The following is a 14195-nucleotide window of genomic DNA, read 5'->3' as shown; positions in this document are numbered from 1 at the left end:
CTGCATATGGGAGGAGACCAAATAATAGATAATTTGTTTTAACCTTTTTTTCTTTTTGTAAGGGGAAAATATATTGCTGGATCTGATACTAAAACTTGGCCTATACTTCTAAGTGAAAATGTAGGAGTTGAACTTGCATCTTTGCCAAGAAAGACTGTTCATATAAAACTCATACTAAGAGGGTAGTAACTACGTGTGACAATGCATTTATAGAGGAACTGAAACACAAAAAAGAAACTTCTGTTTGCAAGAATTTCTAAGTGCAGATGCAAGCCAGTTTATTCATTCCCTGTTTGGTTTTCTTTTCTCCTTTGAGAGTTCTTTCACAGCTCTCAAAACTCAAAATAAAATGGGTAGAATCTGTAAGGGATTCTTAATACAAACTGGTAACTAAGTTATTAATTTAAAAGCTTATGATTTCCAGAATAAAAGCCACATCAGATATTACAATTGCTTTAGAAGGCTTTCCAGTGGAATACAAGCTACAAGTTTATCTGAGCTAGGAATCAAAGAAGAGGAGTTGAGAAAGAAGATGTGGTTAGTTTCCAGTTCTCCATACAGTACTTTTTACCCTTTATCATGTGCTGTGATTGGCTTGTATCCAATCACTTGGCATGTTACAAATCACACCTTTCATAATCCAGATTTAGCATAGGGATTGTCTGGTTAGGTTTTGACAGAGAGGAAAATAATACAGTCAGACTTTACCAAAATTACTCAAATATGGAGTCAAAAGTCCCTTTTAATAAGGTGTTGACACTTACTACCATTTCAGAAGAGATGCTTCTGTTGTAGTCAAATGCATGCATTGAACCTTTGAATAATGTGTGTGGGAAAAGGTAAGTTAAGTTAGGGTACCTTTCTGCTAAGTAGGTCCAATGCCTTTTTCTGCTCTTGGCTTAAATTCAGCTGTCTGCAGCCATTTTCTGCAACTTGTGCATACCCCTTCCTGTCAAAGATTTACTTCTCTTACCAAAGTGCTATTTTTGTCTTAATAAAACTGAAGACAGTATTGCTTGAAAATTTTTTCTGCAACTACTTTCTACAAGCATGGCAGTTGTTAAATGCCATGTCTGAATGAAATTCAGTGATCTGTTCACAACTTTATATTGTTTTGTATGAGTTTTAAAGATGACTATGCAGTTGTCTTCCATAGCGCAAAATTTTATTAATGTCTACTAAAACATACTGGGTTTATGTTACAGATGATTCACCGCCTGCAGAACGGGAACCAGGTGAAGTTGTGGACAGCCTGGTAGGCAAACAAGTGGAATATGCCAAAGAAGATGGCTCGAAAAGGACTGGCATGGTCATTCATCAAGTTGAAGCCAAACCATCTGTCTATTTCATCAAGTTTGATGATGATTTCCATATTTATGTCTACGATTTGGTGAAGACATCCTAGACGTCATCATGAACTTTTGCCAAATTTGTGGAACTATTAAATGTAAAATTTGTAGACACAAAGACTTGACTGCTTTCCAGTTTAACGAAAGCTTAAATGTCCCTGCGAACCCACAATCTCTGCCAGCAAAACTGTTTTGTTCTGAGTAATACAAACATGACACATTTTGTGTAAGGGAACTCCTTTTCTTGAAGGAAGTCAGTATGTTTGGGCAGGAGGGAGTTAAAAGCAAAGAACAGCTGCAAATTCAAGCTGTGTAAAGTTGATCTAGTATTGTAATCATTAATCTAAATTTTTTCATAGATTTTGACTTTTTCTTCAGTCTTGCACTCACTTGTTCAACTGCCACATGCAAGTGTAGTTTGATATTTTGATACGCCTTCTTTTGTAACATTAAATTTAATTTCTTGCATACTGGCAGTCCTTGTCTTCACGGTTGGGACAGAGGTGACTTTTCTGAAAGGTTTGAACAGTTTGTGCAGTATCAAGGAGTGCCTAACCCAAGTAACATCAATCTGCTGTGTTTCTACACTTTATTTCAAATTTAGCTTTTTTAAGAACTTGCAGTGTGTGGAAATGCTTGTGCATTTTTTACTAGTCACAGGGCAGTAGGATATCAAATGTTTGGATTACGCACCTTTCAGTGAAAAGGCTTTAAACTATAAAATTACATTTAATCTGTATAACCACTTAATTAGAATATGCAGGTTAATGGCCCATATTTACAAGTTGTAGGAACCAGTAAAATACATGCAACAAGGCTGCCTTCAATCCTAAATGTTGTACTTCTTCCTTTGTTTGTTATACACACTTCTTGGCAAAACCCAAGTGCTTGGTGCCACAACTCTAACAGTATATATGCTACTTCAGAAGATTTTAGACTACGCATTGGCATCAGTAGTCTCTCATTTAAAATCAAAACCTAGCAACCTGAATGTTTGTGTGTGGACTTAGAAGCCTAACAGTAGTTAATATTTTACATGGTAAATACAATCTCACACCAGGGGAGTGGGAGGGGGTGTCCTTTTACAGTGAAGATGTAACTTTAAAGAAAGAGAAGCATTTGTTGCCTTCTGCTCAGTCTGTTGCATTCCTTTGTTTTGGTTTGTTTTTAATAATTTTGGTTCAAGAAGGCATCTTCCCGGTTTATTCTTTTTCTGGCTTTTCCACTTAAGGAGTGTCTGGACAAATCTACAGTTTAAACCTGTTGTTGCCTTTTGTGGTGTACATTGTACTTGCTTTGAGGTATGCTGATAACATTAATTTCATTCTACGAACACTAGAGTTCTGCATGCCAGTGGTGTACTATCTAATGGAAGCTATAAGGCAGTCTCAGTGGTTCAGTCATCTGCATTGGATTGTGGATGTATATAGCAGCCCACAACTGCAAAATCTTTTTATGGTTATAATCTTGCAAGATAGTTGTAAATGAAAATTAGGGTTTCCTTAGGTGTGGCAGCTTTTAAAAATAATGGAATTGGAACAACAATGCAGCACAGCAACAAGGTTGTCATGTTACAATAAGGCAGAGCTCTGCAAGTTTCAAAGAACTGCTTCACAGAAGTACAGAACGTGAAGACAGTTAACACTGTTGATGGAAGGAACAAATACCCTGATATCCAGCTGTGTGCCATTAGTGGAAGAATGCAGGAGCTGTTAATCAGAGGACAGAGGTGCAGCTGACCTCTGTTGTGGGTATTCCTGATATTGAAGACTCAGTGGTTTAAGCCCCTTTCTGTCCATTTTTTTGCCTGATTTCATATTTTAGCCTTAAGGCTTGTGCCTCATTATGCTGTTGAATGGTAATAAATACTCTCCGTATAAATATGATACCTTAATTCTTTGTCCATTGCTACTATATTGCATTATGTCCAGTATTTCATCATGGGCAACCAAAGGCAGGCTATTGTCTTTCAGTGAATAGCTTCTCCATGCAGTCCTTATGCAGTAAGTACCTGAGTCGTAAATGTTTCTTGTGTTTGAACAAAGTGAGCAGATTTGCAACACAGTGTTTACATCCTGCAGATCTGTTGTGTTTTCTATTGACTCTTAAGAGTCCTGCATGTAAATCTCAAAGCTGAGCCTGGCTCCATGAGCCCAAGTCGATATTTGTGGCACAGGAATGAGTGTATTAATTACACAAGAGATACATGGATTACCTAGTACACTGAGCTTGGGGCTATATATCTGAAGAATAAGAGGTTTGTTTTAAAATATCTGAGGTTTAGGTCTACTGGAACACTTTTAGCATTAGGCTTGCATTTGTGGGTTTTCTGCAAGCCTATTGAATACACTATGTATTCTGACAATTAGAGTATAATCTACAAACTGTAAATTTCACTGTCGTTTTTGGATGTCCCCGTTTGTCTGTTGCGTGGATATTTTCACTTGGGGTTTTTTTGGGGATTTTTTTGTTTTGTTTTGGTTTTTTTAGGTTTGGTTTTTTTTTGATAGCTTAAACCACAGTTTTGAGGCTTGAGACTAATTCCACTCCCTGCCCATCTGCTTTGGGCTTTGTTTTAGGCTCATGTTTCAGATCTGCATGCAGTGCTTGCGTTACCCTGGTAACTAAATGTTGGTTCCTTGTTATAGGGGTTCAACATTACTTTCCAAAATCACATAGGGCTTGTGATGGCACAAGCCATGGATCTTTGTATAAAAGTTATTCACCTTTCACATTTACCTGCTGTAGTATTGTTGTATATTGTGTGTGTGCGTGTGTGTGATGTCAGGCTGCCATGTAAAACTTAAAAGGGAAAAAAAAAAAAAACCAACTTAAATGCAGACCATCCTTTTTTGCATGCTTAGAGGGTTAGAACATTCAATGTAACAAACTAAAGTTGCATGTTAAAATGTTTAGGTTTTTGTTTTGTTCTGTTTTTATTTTGTGTTCAGTTTTTTGTGAATTTGCTTATTGTGCTGTTTTAATGGTTGTTAGTAGGATTAAATGCACCGGTGAGACGAGCATAGTGCCAACGGAAGGTAATTTTCCAGTTGTATGTGTCATACAGCATTTGAAGGGACCATGTATTCTGTTGAAGAAAAAAATAAAATTTCAGTTGAATAGCAGAACACTACATTCTTCTTCTTTCTTTTGAGTGCCAAATCCTAAACTATGTTGGAGTAGAGATGGGGAAAACCCTTTTTGTTGGAATAGGTAGAAGCATTCTTTAAAAGGATTGTTTAAACATAGGGGCTTTGTCTTCAGAGAGAATTGTCTAGTTGCGTCAGGGAAAAGAATTATGGTAAAAACAGTTTCTGGTTCCTTGAAAATGCTGTGCTTTTTGTATTTTACATCATTAGTGCAATTTGGATGGTTCTTGGTATGTGTATAGTTCAGAGGTCTTCGTGTTCACATTTTTAAATTAGGTAATGAATTCATCTTTAGAGCTTGGTTTCTTTATTTTTATTTTATTTTGAACAATGTAGACAGTTCCCTGTTCTCTGCATTTAGAAGTATAAACACTTTAAATTGTTACTTAATTCTGTAAGTAATTTTTATAATTATGATGTAACTCTATCCTTAAAACATTTAAAATAAACCCTTTATGTGCAACTTATGCCTGTAAACTTTGTTCTCACAAGCAAAACTCAGAGATGTGATTTCAGATTATGAAGAAGCAGTTTCTTCATTTTTCTGATTGAAAGGATTTATTATTTTAATGGTGAGCCATATATGTTGGTATAATACTTGCCCAATGAAATACATTTGCTTGCGAGATGGAACTTGCCTAAGGAAAAGCATGCTGTTAAATTGTATTTAACTTAGCACACAAAATTCCGCCCGCCCCAGGGGCTGTGCAGGTCTGTGAAGCAGTCTCTGTTTCCAGAGCATACAAAATATCTTGGCAGTGGGGAACTGCGGAAGCATTTGGCAGTGTTTTGATGATACATTAATTTGCTTTGAATTAAAACAATCTAAAATTTAATTAAGTGTATTTTACTGGTGATAAAAAACAAAGTTGATGCAAATTGGAGGTGATGAGGAAGGAAGATAACATCACCATGTTGTGGATTTTCTAAAGTCTTCTAAGTTGTTTTGAAGACTTTATGTGGTTTAATTACTTAGGCAGGCTTTCCATGTTGAACAGATTTTCTTTATTACTGCCTCTTTTCTGATAATAAATGGTGCATGGCACCTAAAGGATGTGGTATAGTGGTGGACTTCGTAGTGTTAGGTTAACAGTTGGACTCAATGGTCTAAAGGGTCTCTTCCAACCTAAATGTTTCTGTGATTCTAAAACATGTTTTTGGCACCAAGCTCTTTTAGTCATATACTCAAGAATATGGAGAATGCCAGCATGCATACCCTAGCCTTTTCCCTTAGTTCATCATCCAGTTTATTGTATCCTGTTGCCTCTGGCACTGCTCCCAGTGAAGATTTATATTGTGTACATCTGTGATTAAGGACAGTCTAAGACTTTGCTGCAAAAAGTCTTTTCACCTGCAAAAAGCAGGTGTTTATCTCTGACCAGTCTGTTAAATTATAGTTGCCAACAGATACAGTAACACAGTGACTAATGCCTGAACCTGTTCTGTATTACCCCTAATAAACCACCCTCAGTTTGTGGCATCTTCCCCATGTATAGAGAAAAAAGAGAAGGCTTATAAAAGCAAAAATATTTTTGTTGTCTATCACTGCAGTAATGAACTTGCTCCTGAGAGCTGGTTACTTACAAGCTCACTTACAAGCATCTTAAATGGCAGGGCTGTGTAGAGAACAATGTCCCTCAGATTTAAGAGGGTGATAGGGGCCCTACTCAGAGCTATTACTTTAATGCTGTGTTCTGTATTTTCACATCTGTGAAGTTCCTCCTTGTCAACATGAACAGATTATATTTTTCAGGGTGAAAAAAAATGCTGCTCTTTGCTCAGTGAGTTACTTATTTTGACATAATTTTTTTTTTTTTTTTTATATTCATGCTGTAAGCAGTGGAGCCGTTGATGACTTCATGGGACTCAACTGCTTTCTGGAAAGGATAAAGTTCAGTAAGGATATTTTGGAGGACATTGGGCTGCTGCAATTTAAGATCATTAGAGCACAAAAGAAGAAGTAAAAATAGGCAAAGGAAATTAGAAGTATGTTCTTTCATCCTCAAGCATTAGATAATAAAAGATTTTTACTATTTTACAAACTTCTAAGCATTATTTTCAATCTGACTCATTTTTCTTTCAGTAAGTTCCTGCATTAGCATGTTATATTACTTAACCTCTTTGCCAGTGTCAGTGCCTTACCATTTTATTTCATTTCAGGATTTACAGCCTGGGGAAGTTATCAGGCTACTGAGCATTTTTTTTAAGCTGTGCTCTTCCCGCTGCCTTGTGAGTTTCCTGATTTCCAAATAAAGTGCAGAGCTGCATAGGCACAATGTACACCTGTGTGTACATAAGAGGAAGCAGCTGAGGTCTCAGCAGTGTGACATGGTGTCAACACTTCCCTATTCTACATAGATGTTCATTACAGATCTCTGCACATTTTTCTTCTGAAATCAGTTATGATTTGCCTAACTTCAGTTGTACGTAACTTGTGTAAATGGTCTTGCAACCTCACAGTTTAAATACCTCTAAGTTTTGACACTGGTTCCACCCACCCCCATGCAATTAATCCTTGAATTTATTTATATTTAATGGAGTCTGACTTTTACAGGCCCTTTTTTAGTATTTTAATGTCATTGTCCCTCAGGTCTATAAACCAATCTGTTCAATGCTGACTTTAGTAATGAACATGGACATCTTCGCATTTACTTTGATTTGCATAATCTTTTTACTTCCTGAGGATATTCCACCCAGATATAACAGATGAGAGGCAATTTTTTTTAATTAAAAAAAATTCAACACAACTTTACACTACTTTAAACATACATTCTTGTTGATCAAAGTGAATCCTTGTAAACAGCCCCTGAGAGAGTGTGGTCTTATTTTTCTCTTTTATTTTATGGAAGATTGTTCAGTGTCAGGGCAGCACTCATCTGAGTTTTGGGCTGATGCATTTTAGTTGTGGGGCACTAACTAGCTACACATAGCTGATATATTCAGCTTTGAAATGGACGGGGGGGATGACTGATTAAATTATCTTCATAAAGACCTTTACCACTGGATAAAAACTGTCACTAATTTGTTTGATTTTGCACACTGTTCACTAACTCCTCACTATTTTTAGCTTACAGAGGCAGATGTCTAACTTAAAGTTCCATTAATTTAATGAATTACAAAACATTAACCTTTTAAGTTGTAAGAACAAAATACATCAGCACTAACAGCAGAAGCACTAGAGAAGATAAAGTGATTAAAATGTTGTGCTTAAAGTGTTGAAAGAATGGCAACAGCAGTTTTTACAAGTAACTTTTCGATAGGATGCCACACATTTCATTGTGGAAATTTGGAACTCTGTTTTGCTGGGAATCCTCACTATTCTCCAGCATGTTTCATTTAATTCAGGTTATGCCTTAAAAGGATGTCATTCTGCCTGATACAAAATCCTCTTCTGTTACTATTAGTGCAGCTCAGTGTGTTGTCTACTTAGTAGCTCATAGCCAAAAATTAAAAAGGTAGAAACGTAGTTAAAGTGCAGTTTTCTGAAGTGAGGCAGAAAACCTGACCACTCTGATTCAGAACTTCTGATGTTAGGGGGAAAAAATCCAAACAATATAAGGATCCATCATCTACTGATTCAGAACTAAGATTAAGATTTTATTCTAAAAAAACTGGCAGGAAGATTTAACAAGAAGATGCTCATAATATATGAGAAATGCATTGTGTTAAATTTTACTGAGAAGAAAAGAAAATGATGATTAACTACAATAGGTAGTGCTTTCTAATGCTGTAAATCCAAACATTGTCCTAGCCTTTAACTTGATATTACAAGACTAGCAGTGTACATATGAGAAGATTCTTAGCATTTTGCCTTCCACAGATTTGGTTTAACACATGAAAACTGTCATATTTAAAATATAATCAAATTATGCAGGTAAATGGCCCAAATTAACACCATATGTTCTCCAAAATTCTGAATTTTTAAAAGTTCAACGAATACCTCTCTAGTAGATGACAAAACTACAACTACCTAAAATTACTGCTAAATTGATACTATCTAGTCATACTCCTCCAGATAATACAAAAGCATGAAATGGAGATCTGAATTGCTTCAGATTTTTAAAGAATGCACTTGTATGTGGAAGGAAGAAAATATCTGAAGAGTGCTAAAAACCTTACTGCAGAAAGCCTGTGCATTTCATGCTGTGTTTTGAGATACTCCTCTGTAGAGTACAATCATTTTTTTGCACTCAATATAGGTTCAAGATTGCAAAGATAAGAGTTGCTGATTCCTGTGTCCTTCTGAGTCAATTAATAAAAAAATGAAGCATACACTGTGCTGCCAGAGGCAGAAATTTGAATTCTTCAGAGATCTGCTTTTCTGTAAACTACCCAATTATATGACTAAAAACATTTTGGAAATAACAAATGCAATTTCAAAGTTTGTTTTGGTTTTTTGGTTTTTTAAGCTGGGATTAGTCAGTACTCTTGAGTGGCAGAGTAAAGGTGCAGAGTAAGCACCAGAGAAAATTGTGCTATGGAGTGAAAAGTGACCTGTCCAAGTGACTGAAATCCTGAACTGCCTTTGGAATGGCACTGAGGTAGGAGGCTCCTGCAAGATATGGCAGCAAATGAAGCTGCTTTTTACTGGTCTTTTGACTAGAGCTGTAAGGGCATAAATACTTAGTTCTGAAGCAGTAATCCTTTCTTGACTGGACCAGATTAAAATTGGTCCTGACCCATGCTCTAGTGCTCTCTTTGCAATGGGATTAACAACATAAACTCTGTCTTGATGCTCTGGTACTGGGGAAGTCCTGTCTGACTCTGTTACTTCTATTAAAGATCCAGGGCCATCTCACAGGAAGAATTTCTGTCAGAGCCACTTGGAGATGCAGGATTAAATGTGGTTTTACTGTGAACATGAAAGATTTCTGCTTTGAGGCTTTAATACTTTTAATACTGTTTATGTAAAAAACAGACCTAGCCTTCTAGTGGCAGGTGACATAAACAGCACTGAGGTCTTTGCATCCTGGACCCAACTTTCTGCATCTTCACCATGTCCTGTTCACAGTGATCTGTTCCTGTGGTTCAGCTCAGAAGTATGCCTGGAGCAGCCATTTTGTCAGAGTTAGCACCCTTAACAATTTCTTGAATATGAAGATGATTGTGTTCAAGTAATTCCTCTTCCTCTTCTGAATTGTTTAAACCATAGAAGAAGTTTTGGGATGAAGTTGCTGGAATGCAAGAATTTAAAATAGGGATATTGGGTGTACCTGTCCAGTGTTGACAGTAGAGAAGTTGTAGGGGTGGCCTTTGTGAGAAAACAGCTGATGCTGCCCTTGTGTAGGACACAGCCAGCCTGAACAGCCCCACTACAGGACACTGCTGATCACATTAGCCAGGCTATTAGTGCTGCTTCTGGAAAGCATGTTAGAGAAAGGGTACAAAATGCTGCAAGACAGCTGTGAGAGAAAGGTGACATTATGTGAGAGCAACAGCCCTGCTGACACTAAGGTCAGGGCAAAAGAAGGGGAAGAAGGTGCTCCAGTCATTGGAGCAGAATTCCAGTTCTCCTGGAGCTCTGTTGCAATCAGGTTTAAACCCAGAAGAGCACAGAAAGTTAAGTATCTGTGTATAAAATGGAAAGAACTTTGAAAATTGGAAATACACCCAAAAACGTGATTAAAACCAAATGAGGTTAGATGTTGGTCCAATAAAAATTTATTTAATAGTAAAAAGGAAGGAAGGAAGGAAATGGCAGAAGGAAGGAAGTGGCGGAAGGAAATGGCGGAAGGCATGAAGGCAGGAAGGCAGTGGTGGAAGGAAGGAAGTGGCGGAAGGAAGGAAGGGAGGGAGGGAGGGAGGAAGGGAGGGAGGGAAAAAGCTTGGGGCAACAGGGAAAGAGTGATGGCTTAGGTGAGGCTCCCCTGAGGCTGCCGTGCCACCACGCCACACTGAAATGTATGGAATCCCGTGGATGGATGTACCTGTGGGCAGGTGGGAAGGCCCAGGTGCCTCCCTTGCAGGGACCCAGTTTGGCACCGTCCCTTGCAGCACTGCGGGTCTGTCGCACCGTGCTGCCGTGCCCTGGAGCGGGGTCTGGGACCCCTCGGGGGATCCTGTGGCAGGCCACGGCACCCCCGGGTCCTTCGTGTGGCCGCAGCTTCTCCGGGGCGAAGGGGCCCCTCAGCTGAGCCCTCTGCACAGCCGGGATGGGCGGTCACTGCCTCTCACCAGAGGCCTTTTCCCCGCACCCCAAAGCCTCTCCCCACCTTTGTGCGAGGCCTGTGCAGGCCTGGCAGCTGAATGCCCTGGGGCTGCCCCCCTCCGGAGGTGTAGAGCTTGTGCTCTGTGAATTTACTCTTCTCCCCCAGCCCCGAGTTGTTACTTTATTTATCTTCATCAGTGAGCGGTGTAGGGCCTCAGTCAAGACCCCATTCAGGGTGTGGGGGTCTTCTCTGCAGCTTCTGTAATGCAGTTTTGCCATAACAGGCAAAAGTCCTTCGTGAAGATGTTTAAGTCATAAACTATAACATTTCAGTTTCTGACAAGCATGTGGCCCAATCCATGGTGAGGCAGCTGTGCCCCCACAGCCCATGGAGTACCACTGAAGAGCAGAGATCCACTCTGTAGTCACTGGGGACCTGGTGCTGCAGCAGGTGGAGATGCCCTGAAGGAAGCTGCAGTCTGTGGAAAGTCTGTCCTGAAGCTGGCTCCAGGCAGTACCCGTGGCCTCTGTGGAAAGGAACCTGCACTGGGGCAGTTTTTTCTGGCAGAAACTACAGCCCAATGAGGACCCAATACTGCTGCAATCTGTTCCTGAAGGACTGCAGCCCATGGAATGGACCTACACTGAAGCAGTGGGAAAAAGTGAAAAAGTGTGCGGAGGAATGAGGAGCAATGGCCATCAACTGAAACTCAAGAAGTTCCAGTTCAATGTGAGGAAGAACTTTATGTTGAGGATGGCAGAGAATTGGCACAGGCTGCCCAGGAACATCATGGAGACATTCTTCCTCTCTGGAGACATTCTGAACACACATGGATGCATTCTTGTCTCACCTGCTCTAGCTGACTGGCCTTGGCAGGCTCTTTGGACTGGATGATCTCCAGAGGTCTCTTCCAACTCTAACAGTTTTGTGATTGCATGAAGGAGCAACAGAGATGGAGTATTATGAGCAGATCACAAGCCCTGTTTTCCAGTTCCTTGCACCAGCTGGGCAGGAGGAGGAGGTAGAAAATTCAGGAGCAAAATTGAGCTTGGGAAAAAGAGGGGTGGGAGGAAGATATTTTTGGCTTAGTCTTTCTTTGTTACTATCGTACTCCTACTTTTAATTTGCAAAAAATTAATTTTCCCTCAGTTAAGTCTGCCCTACCTTCAATGGTACTTAGTACAGAATGTTTGTGTCTTCATCTCAACTGATGAACTTTGTCAACATTTTTCTCCCCCAGTTCTGTTGAGGAGGGGGACTGAGAGAGAAACTGAGTAGGCTTCTGACAGTCATGCAAGGTTAACACACCACAACAGCATAAGGATTTATTCTACTCAACAACCTCATGTATGATTTCTCTTTTCCTTGCCCAAGATGATTTTCTATGTAAATGAAAAAGGTAAAATCATAAAATGTCTTGGATTGGAAGAGACTGTAAGATCATCCAGTTCCAAACCTCCACAATGGGCAGGGATGCTCATGAAAATTATATGAAAGACAATGTTCACGAGGCACAGAAGCTAGCATGTGAAACCTGAGTCTTTGACATCTGTCATTCTCTGAAGTTAATTGTCATTTCAGAGCTCTAAAGTACACTCACTGTATTTTTAAACTCATGGTCAACCAAAGGAGCAGAAAGTAGCTTTCTTAGGCTACTTTTTGGGGGAATTTGTAGTGGATACTTCAGCCTATTTAGTGACATTGCTTTCTCAACTATTTCTGTGGTTCTAATGATTTTAAAATCAGAGCACATGGTACTACAGGCTACAGAATGTTATATATTCTCTGTATGTCTGTGCAAGGGGAATGTCTTTGGGATTCTACAGTTGCTAGATAAAACATGTACAATATAAGTGACAGTGAATCCCAGCCTTAAAAGAACATTCCCTTAATTCAAACAGCAAAACCACAACTTTCTTATGAAAAGGAGCATGCTCGACAAAAAATCTCTTAGGAGGTTATCTACAAACCCATGAGACAAGTGACTGCAGTGAGGTCAATGTGCTCTGCCAAAACTCTTACTATGAACTCCGGCTAGCAGCTGCGGCATAGCTGCATTGGCAGCTTGGTTATTGGCAGAAAAGTATACTAGCTTCAGTGATGTAAAACTTACACTGGCTTCTCTAGGACCCAGTCCCTTTTTTGCTAATAAATGATCAACTGAAATACATGGTTTAATGAAATCATTCAATCTAGCTAGAAGAGAGGCTGCTAACAAGGTGAGCAGGAGTAGATGCAGGCTGTCCCTTCATGACTGAAGACTCAAATATTCAAGTTTTGCCAGAAGAGGTTGTGCAGATGCCAATTACTTTTGTATGCAGGTATCAAATTAATTAAAGCAACTGAAACTGCTATTATACTTCTGGAGTCCCTCCTTGCAGCAGAGTGCTTGTGACAATCTGACCTTTTTCTTCAACCAGAACTCTGACAAAAATTAGAATTAGGTGGTGGTTGCTAGCAGCTGTAGGGGACTGAGCTAGATTCTGCAGGAAGACTCAAAAGCAGCTTTACACTTCTCATAAGGCGCATAAATGCAGGATCTAGTGTTGGATGACTCTGACCCTGAAAGGAATGCATCTAGTCAGAGGTCTTTTCAGGCAAAACAAAACCAACCCAAAACTCTAAATGTCCTCTTTGCTACATTAAACTGCCAAAAGGCTAGAGTGAAGTGAAAAGTGTGACTGAACTCAAATGAACTAGAGCAGAATTTTACCACAGTATTTTTCCATTTCTGCATGTGCAAATGTTGTTCCTTGTTGCCATGCAGCTGCTGCTGTATTAGAAGACGCTGCATTGTTTCCCTGGCATACCTGTTTGGAAGTCAGAAAAGTTACAGCACTGATGTTTAGACTATCTAGCACTTGGTAATTTGAGATACACTGCTGAGGATAAAGTTAGATGCAAAGGATTATTGAATCAGGCTTTTTGTACTGCAAGGAGAAGTTCATACACCTTTGCTAAACTCAAATTCTGTAAAATGGAAAGAATGTACCCATAATTGCTGCACTTCCTATAACAGACTTTTTGCATAGTAGGAATCTGTTAATAGGCTGCACTACTTGCTGATTAAAAGAAAAAATAGTCCTTGCAAGCTCTCAAATCCAGCTAATTTTAAAATATTTTTAAGAGCATTCTTTCATCCTTTCCATATGTGCTATTTATTTACACCAATAATGCTTATTAAACTGGGACCCAGACCTAATGTTGCAAATGTTTACTTAAAAATTGTGATTGTAGAACCACAGAATATCCTGATTTGTAAGGGGTCCACAAGGATCCTTGAGTCTATCTCCAGGCCTTGGACAGGACATCCTATTCTGTGCCTGAGAGCATTGTCCAAATGCTTCATGAACTCTGTCAGGCTGGTGCTGTGACCACTTCCCTGGGGAGCCTGTTCCAGTACCCAACCACCCTCTGGGATAAGAACATTTTCTTAATATCCAACCTAAACCTCCCTGACACAATTTCAGGCCATTCCTGCAATGAGGTCTCTCCTCAGTCTCCTCCAGGCTGAACAGACCAAGTGACCTTAGCCACTCAGCACAAGG

The 14195-nt window shown here is 39.4% G+C and overlaps 1 protein-coding gene across 4 annotated transcripts in view; it reads left to right on the top strand.

Moving 5' to 3' along the window:
• SPIN1 (spindlin 1) overlaps window positions 1-4965 on the top strand; it is a 63312-nt gene extending 58347 nt beyond the window's left edge. For all 4 annotated transcript variants that reach the window (XM_038123606.1, XM_038123603.1, XM_038123604.1 and 1 more), the window contains one exon: window positions 1206-4965. In XM_038123606.1, the coding sequence (XP_037979534.1) occupies window positions 1206-1405 (200 nt within the window). In that variant the 3' untranslated portion in view covers window positions 1406-4965. The remainder of the gene's footprint in view (window positions 1-1205) is intronic.
• Window positions 4966-14195: the final 9230 nt, after the last annotated feature.

The sequence above is a fragment of the Motacilla alba genome, chromosome Z (assembly GCF_015832195.1).
Source record: "Motacilla alba alba isolate MOTALB_02 chromosome Z, Motacilla_alba_V1.0_pri, whole genome shotgun sequence".
NCBI classification, from domain to species: Eukaryota; Metazoa; Chordata; class Aves; order Passeriformes; family Motacillidae; genus Motacilla; species Motacilla alba.
The sequence above is the reverse complement of the archived record's forward strand: the minus strand, read 5'-3'. Positions and strand labels throughout refer to the sequence as shown.